The 22,052-nt window shown below is 45.2% G+C and overlaps 1 protein-coding gene across 1 annotated transcript; it reads right to left on the reverse strand.

Annotated features, from left to right (window-relative positions):
* Nucleotides 1-18,881: 18,881 nt before the first annotated feature.
* Nucleotides 18,882-21,114, reverse strand: LOC311132859 (bone morphogenetic protein 15-like; the record flags this gene model as incomplete). The annotated part of the gene is made up of 2 exons (XM_084166214.1): nucleotides 18,882-19,870; nucleotides 20,736-21,114. 2 exons carry the CDS (start codon nucleotides 21,112-21,114, stop codon nucleotides 18,882-18,884), a joined length of 1,368 nt encoding a protein of 455 aa, XP_084022340.1.
* Nucleotides 21,115-22,052: the final 938 nt, after the last annotated feature.

Consider the following 22,052-nt stretch of genomic DNA (forward strand, 5'->3'; position numbering starts at 1 on the left):
TCAGACCAAGCATTTTTCTTCTTTTTTTTAACAAACAACAGTATGAACAACCGTAGCTCATTGATTATGTCTGTGTATATGTGTCAGGTGTCTTCGAGCCCTGTTCCCTCTGCAGACATCCAGCCCAGCTCTGGTCAGCTCCAGCCGGGTCCGGGTCAGAGGGTACTGAGGAGGACAGCACGTATGACCCCGCTGTGGAGGACCATGTGTACTAAACCCTTCGGGGCGTACTGTCAGAACAACTACGAGTGCTCCACTGTAATCTGCAGGTAAATAACACGCAGACACGCACACACACACACACACACACACACACACACACAACACACACACACCTAGGCAACATCTGTGAGTCAAAATGTTCCATCATTAGTTACAGTGCATGGCGTAGGTGCCAAAATGTTGGAGTACGATTCAACAACGTTACATTGTTGCCTTGCATGTCTGTTTCCACTTTTATGGTTTTTAATTGAAGAGAACTGAACAAGAAATGTACCTTTTTGAAGTTAATTTATTCTACAGATAGATTAAGTTGATTTATTCACACCAGATAGATTTCAGTATTTGACTTTTATCCAATCGGGAGATGCCTTCAATACCGTCCGCTAGGGGCAACGTGAGTCTGTATAACCATCTAGTAAGCTCGCGGCTTGCTAGAGCATTGTGGATGGGGATACAGTAAGGGCTTAAACTGTGTTCTTCAGCTCTGAGAATCTCAGGTTCAATACCTGTGCTAGGCACTCATTTTTTATTTATTTTTTACCTTATCCCAAACCTTAACCCTTACATTAACCAGTAGGAATTAATGCCTACACTTAAACGTCAAGTTCTTTCTGTTTTAACAACCTTAACCCTTACCTACTTTCACTTCATCCATAGAAGTTTATCCCCGCTGGAAAAACGTTGAATACTGAAGTGAGACTGTGAAATCTTGTTGCATTCTAAACACTTTTTCGACTCTCTCCTCTCATCTTTCTCTCTCTTCTCATTGCCTCCTTTCCTCTCTTCTCCTCCTCTCTCCTCTCCTCTTCTCTCCTTTTCTCTCAACTCCTCTCCTCTCATTGCCTCCTTTCCTTCTCCTCTCTTCTCTTCTCTTCTCCTGTCATTTCCTCCCCTCTACTTTCCTCTCCTCTCTTCTCCTCTCCCCTCCCCTCCTCTCATCTCCTCCCCTCTCCCTCTCCTCTCTCTCTCTCTCCTCTCCTGTCTTCTCCAGGGATGGCCACTGTATGTTCAGCCAAGCCATCAAGTCCTAGAAGAGATGACAGAGAAACACGTCCAACATTTTCCCAATCAGTTCTTCATGGACTTGTTCTCCAGGAATATATCATAGCTCCCCTCAACCCTCCTTCTCCTCCACAGAGCCAATTATTAGTTATGGTATGGCTGGTTTCTATTTAAGAAAACCTCCAAGCGTAAGGGTTAGGATTTTTAATAAGCAAGGAGATTGGCAGATTGTATATTAGCTTTTTGACTTTACGAAAGTCGATGACATGCAAAAAATGTATATCTCTAGTATATGAAGGGTTGAGATATCTTAAATCAGGTGTTAAGATATTCCTTAGAGCAGGACTCTCCAACCCTGTTCCTGGAGAGCTACCCTCCTGTAGGTTTTCGCTCCAACCCTAGTTGTAGCTAACCTAATTCAGCTCATCAACCAGCTAATTATTAGAATCAGTTGCGCTTGATTAGGGTGGGAATTGTTAAGTTGCGTCAATTCAAATCTGGTATTAGGAACAAAAGAGGTCAATACACGTCTTCTAAATAGACTAGTATTTTAATTAATGCAAACACTTCAATGGTAAATAAGATGTTCGTATATACGGGCTCCCTGAAATACCACGCAGGGCAGACAGAGAACTAATCCATTGTTATGAGTTCTCCTTAAAATACTCGGACAGTTTTTAGTTCCCGCTCTCTGCTGGGCCTATCAGGGTAGAGGCTGAGCGTGGTTTAGACTTACTCAGCCAATCCGTTGGCGCACCGGCTGGTCCCAGCCTCTTGGCGCTCCACCGTTGCACACTGTTGCCAGGCATAAGTTCTTATCATAACAACCTGTCATGGTGAGAAGAGCCAGCTCCACTAGACACCATTCCTACGTCCAAGGACGGTTCACAGATCACAAAGAAGCAGTATAGTGTAGTATTTGGAGACACAAATTATTATCTTATCTTACCCCCTAAAACAGCTCCTCACATTAATCACAGCTTGCCAGGTGAAACAACCCACATCAGCACAGTCCAGACCCTCCATGCCTTAATCATTAATGCATTCTTTCTAAGTTAGTCATCCCATCCATCTATGAGAATAATAAATCCCCACAGAATGAAAATCTACCGGACGGTAGCTCTCCAGGAACCGGGTTGTTCCTTAGGATCTTTCTTATGCAAGGTGAGGGTTTGACTTGATGTTGTATGTTATCTTTTGGACATTACCAAAATGTATGCCACACAAGTGTCACAGCCACATGGGTTTTTTTTATAGGACATTTAATGTAATGGTGACTATATTTGCTTGTCATCTAGAAATGTGTCCTTGAACTTGTCTGATATACAGTATCAGTTTGACTGGATTGCAACACATGGGTTTTTATCAGAATCAGATATATTTTCACAGTGCATGTATTATACTTGATAGTGCTAATGACGTGGTCAACTAGATCTATTCTGCTAAAAAGAAAAATACATTAAAATGTAAAGAATATTTCATTGAGTGCAGGTTTTTCCTTTCTTCAAATATATGCCTTTTAAACACGGCACCCAAATACTTTTTGTTACTACTAACATTTGAGCTGAACATGCCAATTTCTCTTTCTACAACTAGATAATAAGAAATCATATGTATATCTTCTCTTATTGAGCTGAAAGAAAGAAAGAAAGAAAGAAAGAAAGAAAGAAAGAAAGAAAGAAAGAAAGAAAGAAAGAAAGAAAGAAAGAAAGAAAGAAAGAAAGAAAGAAAGAAAGAAAGAAAGAAAGAAAGAAAGAAAGAAAGAAAGAAAGAAAGAAAGAAAAAGAAAGAGAACAGACATGGAGCAAAGGTTACTTTGACCTCTAGGCAGTGTAGCAGTGTGGGGGGGGGGGGGGGGGGGGGGGGGATCCCTCGTATAATTTGTATGTACAGTTGAAGTCAGAAGTTTACATACACTTAGGTTGGAGTCATTAAAACTCGTTTTGCAACCACTCCACACATTTCTTGTTAACAAACTATAGTTTTGGCAAGTCGGTTAGGACATCTACTTTGTGCATGACACAAGTTATTTTTCCAACAATTGTTTACAGACAGATTATTTCACTTATAATTCACTGTATCACAATTCCAGTGTGTCAGGAAGGAGACACGTTCTGTCTCCTAGAGATGAACATACTTTGGTGCGAAAAGTGCAAATCAATCCCAGAACAACAGCAAAGGACCTTGTGAAGATGCTGGAGAAAACAGGTACAAAAGTATCGATATCCACAGTAAAACGAGTCCTATATATTGACATAACCTGAAAGACCGCTCAGCAAGGAAGAAGCCACTGCTCCAAAACCGCCATAAAAAAGCCAGACTACGGTTTGCAACTGCACATGGGGACAAAGATCATACTTTTTGGAGAAATGTCCTCTGGTCTGATGAAACAAAAATAGATCTTTTTGGCCATAATGACCATTGTTATGTTTGGAGGAAAAAGGGGGTACTTGCAAGCCAAAGAACACCATCCCAACCATGAAGCACGGGGGTGGCAGCATCATGCTGTGGGGGTGCTTTGCTGCAGGGGGGACTGGTGCACTTCACAAAATACATGGCATCATGAGGAAGGAAAATGATGTGGATATATTGAAGCAACATCTCAAGACATCAGTCAGGATGTTAAAGATTGGTCGCAAATGGGTCTTCCAAATGGACAATGACCCCAATCATACTTCCAAAGTTGTGGCAAAATAGCTTAAGGACAACAAAGTCAAGGTATTGGAGTGGCCATCACAAAGCCCTGACCTCTATCCAATAGAAAATGTGTGGGCAGAACTGAAAAAGCGTATGCGAGCAAGGAGGCCTACAAACCTGACTCAGTTACACCAGCTCTGTCAGGAGGAATGGGCCAAAATTCACCCAACGTATTGTGGGAAGCTTGTGGAATGCTACCCGAAACGTTTGACCCAAGTTAAACATTTTAAAGGCAATGCCACCAAATACTAATTGAGTGTATGTAAACTTCTGACCCACTGGGAATGTGATGAAATAAATAAAAGTTGAAATAAATCATTCTCTCTATTATTATTCTGACATTTCACATTCTTAAAATAAAGTGGTGATCCTAACTGACCTAAGACAGGGCATTTTTACTAGGATTAAATGTCAGGAATTGTGAAAAACTGAGTTTAAATGTATTTGGCTAAGGTGTATGTAAACTTCCGACTTCAACTATAGACGGACTGAGGAGCTCAGTTCTGGTGACTTTTTAAAAGGACATTCTACTCCAAAATGAATTAAAATACGTATGCTGACACCATCTAAAATATAATTTCCATCTCCAGAAATTAGCCCAATAACACATTGGTAAAATGATTTGTTAAAATTATTTTTACATATTGGGCCATGTACAGTATATAGTCTATGCATGGTCCATATTATCAGGTATGCTTTTAGCAATAAACATTATCACCTTTAATGTGCAAATAAACAGGCGGAACAATGGGGTTGCCTATCTGCATTTACCCTATTGGGCTAATCACTAGCCAGATCTCAAATGTGATCTTTTAACTAGTTATTATCATATTGATGAATTTTATGTCCCAAAAAACTTGCATAAACACTGAATATAATGTAGGCCTACTTGTTAGGGTAACTTAGGGTAGCTCGCCATCCGGGATAAGAAGCCCCCTGCCTGTACTTCTCACAGACACCACTTCATGTCACAATTTTCCCCCCAACACTTTCCCTGGTTCCACTACTCTTGCTCAACAAAAAATATTATCTATCTCATCACAATTTTTTAAGTCATTCCAAATAAATGATATTGAGGAAGAAAGGCGTTGTACCCCAAGTCACCCTGCAATTGCCGGGTGTTACATTTAGCCCCACTCTTATATGGGCAGAAAGCTTACATTCTTGTTAATCTAACTGCACTGTCCAATTTACAGTAGCTATTACAGTTAAAAAAGGCCATGCTATTGTTTGAGGAGAGTGCACAACAACAAAAAATGTATCACGGCAACTGGTTTGATACATTCACCTCTGAAGGTAAATAATGTACTTACATTCCGTAATCTTGCTCTGATTTGTCATCCTAAGGGTCCCAGAGATAAAATGTAGCATAGTTTTGTTTGATAAAATCAATTTTTATATTCAAATGTCGGAACTGGGTTCTGCAGTTTAAACCCTTGCTGTCTCTGGCTCCACACCCTGCCCGCCCGGCCATCTAGATGTGTGAAAGTTAGTGTATATGTCACAAGCCGGGCTAGAACTCCGGTCTCAGATGTGTAGAGCTGGGGGTACTACCCCTTAGCCACAGAGGAGATGTTGTAGGACCCAAATGAAACACCCAAGGCAATACTCCAGGCAAGTAGATTTAATGTTCCAAAACAGGAGGCAAAACAAAACAACTCCACGAGGGGAGAAAAACAAACTAAAGATAACTTCGAACAACTTACTAGGACTGACACGGTGGGACAAAGCAGGAGACACATAGTCAGGACGCAATAACCAAGTGAGAAACAAGGGGAAAACACACAGCTAAAATACTAAAGGGAAAACAAGGCACAGGTGACCTGGATCAAACTAATGAGGACACATGAGGAAGAACAAAGGCAGAGGGGAACACAGCTGACCTCTAGAGGCCAGGAGACAAACAGGAGAAGCAGGAAGCTGACAGGACCCCCTCCTCTAGGAACGACTCCTGACGTTCCTTCCAGAACACCCTGGCCTCAGGGTGCGAAAATCTCGGACCAACCCTGGATCCAGGATGTCCCTGGCTGGAACCCAGGAGCGCTCCTCTGGCCCGTAGCCCTCCCAGTCCACCAGATACTGCAGAGAGTTCTGGACCCTCCGGGAGTCCAGTATCCGGCGGACTGTGTAGGCTGGCTGGCCGTCAATAATCCTGGGAGGTGGCGGGGGTCTGCGTGGGGGGGCAAAGGGAGAAGACAAGACAGGTTTAATAAGTGAAACATGGAAAGTGGGGTTAATACGAAGGGAGCGAGGGAGAACCAAACGATAAGACACAGGGTTAACCTTTCTAGCAATGCGGAAAGGGCCGATGTATCTCTGGGAAAGCTTCTTGGATTCGACCCGGAGGGGCAGGTTCTTAGTGGCCAACCAAACTCTCTGACCAGCTCGGAAACTAGGGGCCGTCCGGCGGTGGCGATTAGCCTGACTTTGGTATCTCTGGGAGGTCCGAAGGAGGGCATGCCTGGCCTTCTTCCAGGTCCGCCTACAGCGTTGGACAAAGCGCTGGGCCGAGGGAACACCAACCTGCGCCTCCTCCTCTGGAAATAATGGAGGGTTGTAACCGAACTGGCATTCGAATGGGGACAATCCGGTGGCTGAGGACTGGAGGGTGTTGTGGGCATATTCAGCCCAAATGATATAGGTGGCCCAAGACGTGGGATTACTGGCCGCCATACACCGCAGGGTGGTCTCCAGATCCTGATTAATCCGTTCCGTTTGGCCATTAGACTCTGGATGGAACCCCGACGATAGACTGGCTGTGGCCCCAACAAGCCTGCAGAAGGCCCCCCAAAACCGGGACGAGAATTGGGGACCTCGGTCAGAGACCACGTCCAGGGGAATACCAAATATCCGGAAGACATGGTTCATGAGGAGCTCAGCAGTCTCCTTAGCCGAGGGCAGCTTGGGCAGGGGAATAAACCGGGCAGCCTTAGAGAACCGGTCTACCACCACTAGGATGACGGTGTTGCCCTGGGATAGAGGAAGTCCCGTAACAAAGTCCAGAGAAAGGTGTGACCATGGCCTTCGAGGAACAGGTAAGGGATGGAGCAGTCCCTGGGGTCGCTGGCGTGTCGACTTTCCCTGGTTGCACACAGGGCAGGCCTCAACATAGACCTGCACGTCCTTCTTGATGGACGGCCACCAAAACCGCCGTCGGAGGAACTCCAGTGTGCGAGCACTGCCTGGATGGCATGTCAAGGGCGACTCATGACCCCACTGCAAGACGCGGGCCCGAACAGAGAGAGGAACGTACAGGCGACCGGCAGGACCACCGCCTGGATCGGGCTCCTGGACAAGAGCTTCTCGTACCCCTCTTTCTAGTTCCCACTGAAGAGGTGCGACGATCCTAGACCTCGGAATAATCGATGCCAAGGGCTTCTCTTGTACCTCGGGAGAATAGACTCGAGACAGAGCATCCGGCTTGACGTTCTTGGTGCCAGGTCGGTAAGTCAGGAGGAACTGGAATCGATTAAAGAAAAGAGACCATCGTGCTTGCCGAGGGTTCATCCGCTTAGCCTGTTGGAGATATTCCAGGTTCTTGTGGTCTGTGAGAACCTGGAAAGGGTGCTGAGCCCCCTCAAGCCAATGGCGCCACTCCTCCAAGGCCAGTTTTACCGCAAGCAACTCAAGATCCCCCACGTGGTAGTTGCGCTCGGCCTCAGACAGGCGGCGAGACATGAAGGCACTAGGGTGTAATCTCCCATCCGCACCCCTCTGTGACAGGACGGCTCCTACCCCCACTTCTGAGGCGTCCACCTCCACCACGAAAGGTCTTTCTGGGTCAGGGGTCACCAGAATCGGAGCAGAAGTGAAGCGGCGCTTGAGATCCTCGAAGGCCCCTGCTGCTTCCGGACCCCAGTGAATCTTGGTCCCTCCTCCCTTGGTAAGCGTCGTCAAGGGGGCTACCACCGAGCTGAAATTCTTGATGAACTTCCGATAGAAGTTAGAAAAGCCAATGAACCGTTGAACCTCCTTGACCGTGGCAGGTGTGGGCCAATCGTGGACCGCCTTGACCTTCTTGGGATCCATCTCTAGGTGCCCGGGAGTGACAATAAACCCGAGAAACTGAGTCTGAGAAACATGAAATTCACACTTCTCAGGCTTAACGTAGAGGTGATTGTCAAGGAGCCTCTGGAGAACCCGGCTAACATGCCCCTCATGCTCCTTCAGTGACCTCGAGAAGATGAGGATATCGTCCAGGTACACGAAGACGAACAGATTAAGCATATCCCGGAGAACATCATTAATCAGGGCTTGGAATACTGCGGGGGCATTGGTGAGCCCGAACGGCATCACCCGATATTCATAGTGCCCCGTGGGCGTGTTGAACGCCGTCTTCCATTCGTCTCCTGGCCGGATCCGCACGAGATGGTAAGCATTGCGGAGATCCAGCTTAGTAAAAATGGAAGCCCCTTGAAGCAGCTCAAAAGCAGTGGCCATGAGAGGAAGGGGGTATCGATTCCGAACCGTGATCTTGTTGAGTCCCCGGTAATCAATACAAGGCCTAAGACCCCCGTCTTTCTTTTCAACAAAAAAGAAGCCCGCCCCAGCCGGGGAAGTAGAGGCATAGATGAGGCCGGCTGCCAAGGACTCCTTAATGTAGGTGTCCATAGCTGCGTGCTCGGGAGAGGACAAGGAAAAGATCCGACCTCTAGGAGGGCAGCACCCAGGGAGTAGATCAATGGCACAGTCATACGTGCGATGAGGCGGTAAGGCAGTAGCCCGGGCCTTGCTGAACACTGCCTTGAACCGATGGTAAACACTGGGGACTCGGGAGACGTCAACAGACTCTTGAAACTGGGTCCTAGGGGCTGAGGGACTCTGAAGCATGCAGGTGAGTTGGCAAGTGGGACCCCAGCTTAGAATGGTGCCAGTAGGCCAGTCGATCTGGGGATTATGTCTGCATAGCCAAGGGTGACCCAGGATAATAGGATACTCGGGAGAGTCAATGAGATAGAAGGTCTCCTCCTGCTGGTGTTGAGAGATGGTAAGTCGCAGGGACTGAGTCGCCTCAGTAACCTTTCCTGGTTCCAGAGGTCTGCCATCTAAGGCTGTAACTGCCTGGGGTTGAGGAAGTAGTTGGGTAGGGATCTTAAGTTCCTTAGCCAAGGTTACATCCATAAAATCACCTGCGGCACCGGAATCGATCATAGCCTGGACCCGATGCTGGTGGCCCTCCCAGGACAGAGTGGCTGGAATAGCTAGGACCGCGTTAGTAGGAGGAGCTCTAATTTTCCCCATCACAACCCTCCTGTAGCTGGGCGGGGACAGGCGTTTCCCGAAAGCTCGGGGCAAGTGGAGCGGAAATGGCCGGCAACCCCGCAGTAGAGGCACCGACGCTCCCTCATGCGACGTTCCCTTTCGTTGGGAGAAAGCCTGGAACGGCCTAACTGCATGCTCTCCGGGGAATCCTGGGGCAGTTCAGGAGCCGGGGCAGCTCTGAATGACGGAGTCCAAACAGGAGAAACAGAGCTGCTCAGAGGAACTTGGGACTGAGACACCTGACGGCGAGCCGTTCTCCGCTCTCTTAGACGATTGTCCAGGCGGATGGCCAAGGCTATGAGGGACTCGAGATCTCCAGCTGGTTCTCGGGTGGCTAACTCATCTTGAAGGGGCTCAGATAACCCTCCCTGAAAGCAGACCCTCAGCGCTTCATCATTCCATCCGCTCCTTGCTGCTATGGTCCGGAAATCAATGGCAAAATCTGCCGTGCTTCGGGGGCCCTGACGGAGAGACAGTAGGCGCTTGGAAGCCTCCCGCCCACTGACAGGATGATCGAACACCCGCTTGAACTCTTCTACAAATGCAGCGTGGGAGTCACAACAGGCCTCCTGGGACTGCCACACCGCAGAAGCCCAGGCGAGCGCCTTTTCTGAAAGAAGGGTAATGATGTAGGCAATCTTGGAACGGTCTGTGGGAAAACTTGAGGGTTGGAGCTCGAAGGTGAGGGAGCATTGGGTGAGGAAACCCTGGCAAGAGCTTGGATCCCCAGAAAAGGGCTTGGGAGGTGGTAGTCGGGGCTCCGCCAACCGAGAAGGCCTGTCGTCACTGGGGGGTGACCTGGGGGAAGGGAGAGGACCAGGGAGGCGTTCAAAGAGCTGGCGAAGGGCACTCATCATTTCGGCCAAGAGTTGAGAATGACTAGCCATCAGCTCCTCTTGTCGGCTGAGAACGGCTTCATGGCGCTGGAAAGAAGCCTCATGTCGAGTGATCACCGCCAACAGGTCCTGGGAACTGAGTGTTTCTGGGTCCATGATTGACTTGGTTATTCTGTCACAAGCCGGGCTAGAACTCCGGTCTCAGATGTGTAGAGCTGGGGGTACTACCCCTTAGCCACAGAGGAGATGTTGTAGGACCCAAATGAAACACCCAAGGCAATACTCCAGGCAAGTAGATTTAATGTTCCAAAACAGGAGGCAAAACAAAACAACTCCACGAGGGGAGAAAAACAAACTAAAGATAACTTCGAACAACTTACTAGGACTGACACGGTGGGACAAAGCAGGAGACACATAGTCAGGACGCAATAACCAAGTGAGAAACAAGGGGAAAACACACAGCTAAAATACTAAAGGGAAAACAAGGCACAGGTGACCTGGATCAAACTAATGAGGACACATGAGGAAGAACAAAGGCAGAGGGGAACACAGCTGACCTCTAGAGGCCAGGAGACAAACAGGAGAAGCAGGAAGCTGACAGTATAAGCTAATGATCCATCATGTATGACATTCCTGGGAGTGTGTAAACTTACATTTTGTATTACCATATCATTTTTGTATATTCTCTATATTTATGTACTTGAAAATGTATTAATTGACCAATTCGTCATATTTGTGCAGACTTGATACAAAATAGTCCAGTGTTGCAATGCGTCACTGGATCAATCTGAAACTTTGCATACACACTACTTCCATCTAGCGGCCAAAATCTAAATTGCGCCTAAACAGCAATATTATATTGTGGCCTTTCTCTTGCATTTCAAAGATGATGGAACAAAACAAACAAAAAACATGCACGTTTTTTTGTTTGTATTATCTTTCACCAGATCTAATGTGTTATATTCTCCTACATTAATTTCACATTTCCACAAACTTCAAAGTGTTTCCTTTCAAATGGTATCAATAATATACATATCCTTGCTTCAGGTCCTGAGCTACAGCCAGTTACATTTTACATTTTAGTCATTTAGCAGACGCTCTTATCCAGAGCGACTTACAGTTAGTGAGTGCATACATTTTTCATACCTTTTAGATTTGGGTATGTCATTTTAGGCGAAAATTTAAAAAAAGGGTCCGATCCTGAAGAGGTTAACAAAAGCCATTAAAACTGCTGTTTTCAAGATTGCAAGAATTGTTGTGCATTGACTGCTTGTCAGAATGCATGTTTCCCTCCCTATGGCACTTATAACATGAATGCACCACGAGAGGAATATTTATCTAGCATAGAACACAACAGCAAGCAGAATAGGTAAATAGATAAAATATTTTACCAATGGGTTGTTAGATATTTCTATTAATTACTTGTTTCGTTTGCAGAGGAAAAGTACATGTGGAATGTTCTAGCATCTTCAAAATGCGCCTCAGCAGAAATATTTTTTCATGTTACATATTGTTTTGGTTGCGTGGCGGCAATGATTTTGCCGTGGCGCAGCACCACATCAAAATGAGTGCAGTGGAAACACTGCCTCCAGGACAGATGTTTTATGCACATAGAGACGTACTAGAGACCTCATCTCCTGTCTTGGCAATGAACACTTCTGTAACAGCCTATCCCACTTCATGTTTATACAGTACATGCTCACGTTTTATTTTAGATATGCATGTATTGTATGTACGTACTTAAACAGGTATTTATATAAACATTTGTATTTTGAATTATTCATCCAGTCTCAAATTCGGGAATTATGTGGTCTAACGAAACAGCACCAAAATTAAATATTTTTTATTAAGAATACATTTTTATACTATTTTTTGTAATGCATAGGCCTACAGTGCCATCAGAAAGTATTCACACCCCTTGACTTTTTCCACACTTTGTTGTGTCATTTTTTGTCAACGATCTACACAAAATCCTCTGTAATGTCAAAGTGGAAGATTTTTTTTTTGTATTAATGGAGAAAAACAAACAAATATATCTTGATTAGATAAGTAGTCAACCCCCTTAGTCAATACCTTTGGCAGCGATTACAGCTCTGAGTCTTTCTGAGTAAGTCGCTAAGAGCTTTCCACACCTGGATTGTACAACATTTGGCCATTATTCTTTAAAAGTTGGTTGTTGATCATTGCTAGACAGCCATTTTCAAGTCTTGACATTGATTTTCAAGCCGATTTAAGTCAAAACTGTAATTAGGCCACTCGGGAACATTCGATGTCATCTTGTAAAGCAACTCCAGTGTATATTTGGCCTTGTGTTTTAGGTTATTGTCCTGCTGAAAGGTGAATTTGTCTCCCAGTGTCTGCTGGAATGCAGACTGAACCAGGGTGTCCTCTAGGATTTTGCCTGTGCTTAGCTATATTCCATTTATTTTTATCCTAAAAAACTCCCTAGTCCTTGCCGACGACAAGCATACTCCATAACATTATGCAGCGACCACTATGCTTGAAAATATGAAGAGTGGTACTCAGTGATGTGTTGTGTTGGATTTGCCCCAAACATAATGCTTTGCGTTCAAGACCATTTCTTTACCACATTTTTTGCAGTATTACTTTAGTGCCTTATTGCAAACAGGATGCATGTTTTGAAATATTTTTCTTCTGTACGGGCTTCCTTCTTTTCACTCTGTAATTTATGTTAGTATTGTGGATTTATGTTAGTGTTTTTGATCCATCCTCAGTTATCTCCTATCACAGTCATTAAACTCTGTAACTGTTTTAAAATCACCATTGGCCTCATGGTGAAATCCCTGAGCGGTGTCCTTCCTCTTCGGCAACTGATTTAGGAAGGGCGGCTGTATCTTTGTAGTGACTGGATGTATTGATACACCATCCAAAGTGTAACAATTAATAACTGCACTATACTCAAAGGGATATTAAATGTCTGCTTTTATTTTTTTACCCATCTACCAATAGGTGCCCTTTTTTTGCGAACGATAGGAAAACCTCCCTGGTCTTTGTGGTTGAATCTGTGCTTGAAATTCACTGCTCGACTGAGGGACCTTACAGATAATTGTATGTGTGGGGTACAGAGATGGGGTAGTCATTTAAAAATCATGTTAAACACTGTTATTGCACACAGAATGAGTCCATGCAACTTATTATGTGATTTATTAAACACATTTTTACTCCTAAACTTATTTAGGCTTGCCATAACAAAAGAGTTGAATACTTATTGCGTTGAATACTTAAGACATTTCAGCTTTTCATTTTAAACTCATTTCTAAACATTTCTAAAAACATAATTCCACTAAAACATTATGGGGTATTGTGTGTAGATCAGTGACACAAAATCTCAATTTATATTCAGGCTATAACACAACAAATGTGGAAAAATTCAAGGGGTGTGAATACTTTCTGAAGGCACATATCATCCATTATACCTTAGAATATAGTATTTATTGTATTAAACTTCTACATGGTTGCCATAGATACCCATATATATATGCATCCTCTCTGTTCATGAAACAATGTGCAATACAAAGTAAACACGTTTATTATGATCCCCCGGCCTGTCGTGTAGTCTATCTACAGTCTCTTAACATTTCGTATTTTCATACGCAACATTTGGAAGTACAGAATAGACATATTTGGGGTGAATTGTTTATACCAGAACAACCGAACACACTGTAAAATGGAACTGTCTGTGCTGTTGACTGTAAGCATGCATGGCACATGCTAATTGTTGTAAAAATAGAAAGAAAATGATGTACAAAACCAATAAAATTACAATGAAAATAAATGAATGTGACTTAACTTGAATGACTTTATTCTAGCTTGAATATTGTACTTTTAACAAAACAGCAATGGACAGGAAGTTTTCTAGGAGTGCTTTTGCTTCTTTGGGCTCTTTGGGATTTAGGCCAGGTAACTGTAAAGAGAAAGACAAAGATAGAGAAAGAGAAAGAGAGAAAGAGCAATGAACATAACTGAGGTGATTTAGTCCATTGATAGGCAATGGAAGAACGGTAATCTTAATCGGTAGGGAGGAACAGAGAAAGAAGGGGTAGAAAGAGATCAAATCAAATTGTATTTGTCACATGCTTCGTAAACAACAGGTGTGAACTAACAGTGAAATGCTTACTTACGGGCCCTTCCCAATAATGCAGAGAAGAAAAAAAAAGAGAAATAATAAAACAATTATAACACAAGGAATATATACACAATGAGTAACGAAAACTTGGCTATATACACAGGTACCAGTACCGAGTCGATGTGCAGCGGTACGAGGTAATTTAGGTAGATATGTACATATACTGTAGGTAGGGATAAAGTGACTAAGCAACAGGATAGATAATAAACAGTAACAGCAGCATTAGTGCAAAAAGGGTCAATGCAGATAGTTAAATAGTTAACCAATAGCTACCCGGACTAACTATTTAGCAGTCTTATGGCTTGGGGGTAGAAGCTGTTCAGGGTCCTGTTGGTTCCAGACTAGGTACATCGGTACCGCTTGCCGTGCAGTAGCAGAGAGAACAGTCTATGACTTGGGTGGCTGGATTCTTAGACAATTTTTAGGGCCTTCCTTTGACACAGCCTGGTATAGAGGTCCTGGATGGCAGGGATCTCGGGCCCAGTGATGTCCTGGGCTGTACACATTACCTTCTGTAGCGCCTTGCGGTTGGATGCCGATCAGTTGTCATACCAAGAGTTGATGCAGCCAGTCAATGTGCTCTCAATGGTGCAGCTGTAGAACTTTTGAGGATCTGAGGGCCCATGCCAAATCTTTTCAGCCTCCTGAGGGGGAAGAGGCGTTGCCATTCCATCTTCACCACTGTGTTGGTTTGTGTGGACCGTGATAATTCCTAGTGATGTGGACTCTGAGGTACTTGGAGGTCTCGACCTACTCCACTACAGCCCCGCCGATGTGGATGGGGGCATGCTCGGCCCTCTGTTTCCTGTAGTCCACGATCAGCTCCTTTGTCCTGCTGATGTTGAGGGAGAGGTTGTTGTCCTGGCACCACACTGCCAGGTCTCTGACGACCTGTAGGTGGTCTCATCGCCGTCGGTGATCAGGCCTACCACCGTCGTGTCATCTGCACGACGCAGTCGTGGGTGAACAGGGAGTATAGGAGGGGACTAAGCAAGCATCCCTGAAGGGCCCCAGTGTTGAGGGTCAGCGTGTGGCGGATGTGTTGTTGCCTACCCTCACCACCTGGGTGGCGGCCCGTCAGGAGGCCCTCATCACGTAAGCCTTAGCTTAGTGATGAGCTTGGAGGGCATTATGGTGTTGAACGCTGAGCGGTAGTCAATGAATAGCATTCTCACATAGGTGTTCCTTTTGTCCATGTGGGAAAGGGCAGTGTGGAGTGCAATAGAGATTGCTGGTGCTCTCATGCATGGTTCAGTGTTGCTAGCGTCGAAGCGAGCATAGAAGGTATTTAGCTCGTCTGGTAGGCTCGTGTCACTGGACAGCTCGCAAGCCCTCCCACATCCGACGAGCGTCAGAGTCAGTGTAGTAGGATTCAATCTTGGTCCTGTATTGACGTTTTCCCTGTTTGATGGTTCGTCGGAGTGCGTAGCGGGATTTTTTATAAGCGTCCGGATTAGTGTCCCGCTCCTTTTTCGCCTCTAGTTGTACAGCTGACATGCTGGTAAAAAGTAGGTCAAACTGATTTTAGTTTTCCTGCACTGAAGTCACCGGCCACTAGGACCACCATCTCTGGGTGAGCATTTTGTTTGCTTATGGCCCTATACAGCTCGTTGAGTGTGGTCTTAGCGCCAGCATCAGTTTTGAGAGAGAAATCAGTTGAGAGAGCAAGAGTGAGTGTATGTGAGAGAGTGAGAGAGAAAGAGTGAGTGTGTGAGAGAGAGAGCGAGAGAGAGAGAGCGAGAGAGGGAGAGAGGGAAAGAGAGCGAGATTGATTGGTTGAGGGGCAGAGAAAGAAGGGGTCGAAAGAGAGATCAACTCACCAGCTTTCCCCTGTGTGTACAGTCATACAGTAGATAGGTAAACATTGAGTTGACACAGAAATAGATCTCTCCTTTAACTAATTAGCCTACTGACTGCTGACCTAGTAGCAGAACTGGGTTTAAATACTGTTTGAAATCATTTTAAATACTTAATCTGTGCTTGATTGAGCTTGCCTGGCAAATGGACCAGTAGAATAGTCCCCAAAATCCTGCAAAATCCTGTCCATCTGACACTCCAGAAGTATTTGGAAGATTTTAGATAGTATTCGAACGAAGCCAGGTCTGGCTAGTAGTCCTGTTTGTGTTTGATATTGGACAATATTGCAGCATGACAGTGACTGTACAGTTGTCAGCTGGGATGACTATGCACTCTAAGAGAAAAATATATACTTTTTAAACTGTGTATTTTCAAGGCTGTAGCAGTACTTGAAGTGGAATCAGAAAGGTGCCAATTCTAATTTCAGTAAGTGCCTGTACTCATTTTAGTTCTACAGTACCAGGGTTTAGATTTTAGATACAGTATTCTATCATCCTATACCAGACAGCACCAGCCCACTTCAATGAAAGGGTCATGTTCATTAAATTTTTTTAATGTTTTGTCATTTAGCAGACGCTCTTATCCAGAGCGACTTACAGTTAGTGAGTGCATATATTTTCATACTGGCCCCCCGTGGGAAACAAACCCACAACCCTGGCGTTGCAAGCGCAATGCTCTACCAACTGAGCTACAGGGGACTACATTAGGCACCAAACAGAAGAAAACAGACTGAAAAAGGAAGGGATAATAATAACTTGGGGAGGGGGAGAGACACCCGCAGGGAGTGGGGTCAAGGCCAGTGTTGCCTTTGTCCAGCACCCCTGGAGCAGTTAGGGTTAAGTGCCTTGCTCAAGGGCACAGCAACAGATTTTTCACCTTGTCGGTGCCAGTATTCAAACCAGCGACTTCACGAACCTGGACACATCCAATACGAAATTGTCATTTTTGTTTTCAGTTGCAAAACATGTGCACTAATGAATACACCCACTCCCTGCTTTATTGCATGGAGTTCTGTAAGAGAGAAGTAGCCTTCTGATACCCTGGTTTAAATGATAGAGTAACACTTCCATCTGTGGGTGAAAGACATCTTCTGCAGGCAGCATTGGGAAAACATCCTCTGTGTATGCAATTAAACTGATAGAACAGAATGCTCTCAAATGCAAACCACCACTAACCCTATCCTTAAGCCCAAAATTAACAAATATTTAAAGTACTTTCTTATCAACCCTTAATATAATATTGCCAATTTTGTCCACTCCAGCATGCAACATGAATGGACAACGTCATCTACATAACAGGGTGAAGTTATGAATACAATTTTAAAATCGCCGTCCCACCAGAAAACAAAACCGATGTCAAGAAATGAACCTTTACAAAATATGCATGGCTAACTAATGACTACCAATTCAACATTAGGTCCACCGATCATCAACCCAACTATAGTTAAGAAACAAAACCAATGACCTTTTCTTTTTTTTTTTTTTACAAAATACGCATTTTATTTTAGTGCAAGACTCTTTAAGCTATACATTCATAAGACCCACTCCAGCAAAATACTCTCACAGACACATTGCACTTTCCCCATTCATTTTTTTCTTCTTCCTTGAGACAGGCTATTGACAGTGCTACTGCACTCTGTTTCTTTTCTTCCTCCCTCCTGCTCTCTTCTCTATTTGCTTGCTTAGGAAGTCCACATCCACAGCCCAGAAATGTGCAAAATCTGTGGTTTCGGAAAGAAGCAGCAAACTCCAAGGCTGCTTCCTAAATGGCACCCTATTCCTACGCAGTGCACTACTTTCAAACTGAGCCCTATGGGTCTCTGGTCAAAAGTAATGCACTATTTAGGGAAGAGGCTGCCATTTGGGACATACATCCAGGTCTAGCAAGACTCCATTGTCCGTTTTATTATAGCACAATATAAAGAGAGAAACACCTAAAAAGGACTGTGAACATTTTAAATGCTTTTTTATTTTTAAGGGCAGACACCCAAGCTGATAGATGGGTAGCCCAAAGTCCCAACATCACATCATGTGTGTGAATCCAAACAAATATTTACATATCTTACGAAGCTTAGTCTCTGGCCAATCACGTTGTGTGTTCTATCACTCACTCAGCCAATCAGTTCGGTACATTCTATCACTAATTTCCTGTGGCCAGATGTCAAGCACTATCAAGAAGATTTTTCCAAATAAAAAAAAGAGACAAAAAGACAGAAAAACACAAATTCTGATTGGTTTAAGCTGAATGTCAGGATTGACCCTTTCTGCTTACTGTACATGCATCATTATATCATCATATTACTACAGCCCACCATTTCATCATCATATAAATATTGACACATAAGACTTCACTACCCACTGAGCTTTTGGGCGGGGGCATCGGGGCAGGCTTAACTTATTCTCTCTCCCACCACCCTCCCCTTCAAAAGATTCAAAGAGAATTGGGGAAGCTGAGCACCTTCAGTCCCACATGACTAATCTACTGGTCCTGTGATTGTAACATTCACCCCTACGCAGATCCTGTTGAAGAAGGCAACAAGGTATTTTGTTTTTGTGGAACCCCCTCCAAGCTACCCCTCCTTCCCTCCCCTCCAAAATGTTCAAAGTGACATGGGGAAGCTGAAGTCTTCCTGAGAGTGAGGAAGTAGGGAGGGGCATCTAGCAAAACACAGAGTTGGGAGGGAGTGGCGTGTAAGGGAGGGTAAGCCCCAGTCTCTACCGATTAAGGGAGAGGGGGACTGGCCTTCTCCCTGACTAACCCCCCCACCTCCCCACCACTCATGTCTTCTGGCAAGTATGTAAGGGAGGGGGGTCTGCACTCTTAACTACCCCCCTCAACCTCTCCTCCCATGTCTCCAACTACCGGCAAGTGCAGGACTCGGCGATCATGTCCTCAATCTCCTTATAATCCACTGTCTTGTTGTCCTCCAGCAGCATTAGTACGCTCATTGGCTTGTACTTATATGGTACGCAGGACGGGGACGGCACCTCATCCACCCCTTTCCCTTTAATCAGGGTCTGCATGATGGCGTGGTTGGGCGAGTTGAGGCCATAGTGGAGGACTCTGGGGCAGTCTCCTTTACAGTAGTGAGGGTTGTACTGGTGTGGGGCGAGGTAATGCGCCATGCCCAATGCGGCGAAGGTGATCCGGTACGAGTGGAGCTTGCACTGGTTCTTGGGCGAGGGGGTTTTGTGTTTTCGGTAGTTGGGGATGTCGGAGACTATGCTGCCTGGATGGTTAGGGCCACTGGGGTTGGATGGTAGGGGTTTGGCGCGACGTGATCGGGGCCTGGGGCCCCCGGTGTAGTGGTGCTCCGGAGTAGGACCCCCCAAACCTCCCAACCTCAAACTGTACCGCATTCGAGTCACCTCCCCCCACTCCCTGGGCTCCTCCTCTTCATCGAGGAAGAGAAGGAGAGCAGGGGCATTGAGGTGATTTCTTGAGGCTGCCCTCCTCCCTCCCCTGTGTCCCCCTCTTCCCCTGAACCTCCACAGGCCGCCCCAGGCCTCACTCCGACGATACCAAGGATCCAGGCACCAGTACTGGGCCGAGAGGGTCAGGCGACTCCCCTGCTTCACCTGGCTGGAGAAGTGCTCTGTGATGTCTGTTTCTGTCCACTGCTGATGGGGCTCCAGCGTTACCAGGCACCCCTGGTCCCCCAGATGTCCAGGGGGGCTCATCCAGCTGTCATGCCCAAGGGAGGTGACTCTGGCCCTGCAGTGGAGAGGGGAGCGGTGGGGCGTGCTGACAGTTCTGGAGGAACGGAGGTGCAAGAAGGAGGCTCTCACCAGATGGTCCAGGGAGATGGATTGGAGGTCATACACCACTGTGTATGTGTAGTGCAGGTCTGGAGAAGAGAGAGAGGGAGTGTGGAGAGAGGATGGAGGTGTAGAAAGGATGGAGTGGGAGACAAGGAAGAGAGGGAGAGAATGTGGAGGTGGAGAGAGGACAGGGAGGGAGAGGAATGTGGAGAGGTAGAGAGAAAGTGGAAAGAGAGTGAGAAAAGATGGAGAGGGGGAGATTGTGGAGAATGACATGAAGATAGAATAAGGGTGGATATTAGAGGAGAAAGGTAGGTGTCAATATCATAATCATGTCTTTTATCTGATACAATTCTGAATTGAATGTGTCATAATGCAAAAATATCTATTACATTTACATTTTTTATTTTAGTCATTTAGCAGACGCTCTTATCCAGAGCGACTTACAGTTAGTGAGTGCATACGTTATTTTTATTTTTTTTCATACTGGCCCCCCGTGGGAAATGAACCCACAACCCTGGCGTTGCAAACACCATGCTCTACATCCCTGCTGGCCATTCCCTCCCCTACCCTGGACGACGCTGGGCCAATTGTGCACCGCCCAATGGGTATCCCGGTCGCGGCCGGCTACGACAGACAAACATCAAACAAACAAAAACACAGATTAAGGTTCCCTATATTAGCCTACCTACAAAATATTAGATAATCATTCACTTTACAAAACAGTTTGTAAATTGTTAGTATGAATCAACAACCACTGTCAAATTCAATAGCCTACCTTTCACACTTATTTTGAACAGGTAGCCAAAAGCTGGAGGGTGAGAACCACTTAGGCCAAGGATAATAGCCCAGACGGGAAAATCATCTACAAAATAAACACTGTAGCCTACATTACACATTCATGTAATGTGTGTGTGTGACATTCATGTAATGTGTGTGTGTGTTACTCACCTGTAGACGCTGTCAGAGACCGCACCTGGGTGGTGATGGGTCGCAGCAGACGCACTGTGTTCGACCCGAACTTCCGATGCTGTTTAGGCCTCCCATCCGGGTCGGCTGCGCTCTTATACAAACTTAACATATACTGCAAGTTCTGGTCGGCTTTCTGCGCCTCCGTTAGTGGCATGTGATGCAGCTGTTGGATTGTCTGACTAGTGTTGTGGTGATTTCGGCAGCTTCTCCCGCAGAGTTGTGATTGTGACGAAGCAGAGGGACTAGTAGGAATGGTGGCCATTTTCCCGTCTGCTCGGGTAAACGTAGAAGACAACAAAAACACGAAACAGGAGAGGATACAAATGTTGTATGGGTTGTAACGGTGGGTAGCCGTCATGTTGGACCTAGCTCCGGTGCAAGCTCCGAGCTACCACCAGAAGGATAGGCTACTACCATCAACTGGAAATCAAAAGGCGTGATTTCTATGATTTCTTACCAAGGACTAGGTGAGACGCACTCTAACCTGACAAACAACCAACTATTTTCTGAAAACAGTCCACTTCTTATTCTTCGGTGGGGTTTAACAGCGGTTGGCAATACAGCCCACTTCCTGCTTGACCCCAATTAACCCCTCTTGTGAGTTGAGGAAGAGGCAAAGCGAGAGGTTTTACTCCACCCAAAATCTGTTCACGAAAATAATTAATAATTTTTGTATGTCGAATTTGGTCAAGCAAAAATGTAATTGCTAATTTGCTACATGAGGCTTATTTTATGAAATACATGTTTCGTAATGGTTAGGGAATGAACTGATATAAGTGGACGCACGTGGCATTTAGGCAAAAAAAAACTACTTTATATTGGAGTTGTGCTTATTGTCATTGAAATACATAGAGGACTCATCATGGACATAACCTGTTTTAGCATGGACAGTTCCATTGAGGGCTTCCACCATTTTAAAGTAGTCAACTGAAGAGCTCTATGAGTTGGGAGCAATCAGCCAATGAAGAAGAAAATGTACTACTTTAAAATTGAGATAGTCTCAATGGCGCTGCCCATGCTGTCACAGATGCTATAATGGCACAGATTCCAAAATGAGTCCTCTATCTATTTCTATAGCCTGTTGTTCACACGCATTTCTGCACTTTCAATGGTTAGAATGATCCCATCTGATCTCGCCTCCTCCCGCCTGCATTCCATCTTTGAGGACATGCATTTCCATTGTTAGAGCGGTCACTTGACTATCTTGTCAATATAATAGACAATCTTTTTTTCTTTTTTTTAAATAAATGTATTAGTGAAACCAATGAACGCCTAGAATCTGAGCTTCTGGAATAA

The sequence above is a fragment of the Coregonus lavaretus genome (assembly GCF_964263955.1).
Source record: "Coregonus lavaretus genome assembly, chromosome: 7".
In the NCBI taxonomy this organism is placed as follows: Eukaryota; Metazoa; Chordata; class Actinopteri; order Salmoniformes; family Salmonidae; genus Coregonus; species Coregonus lavaretus.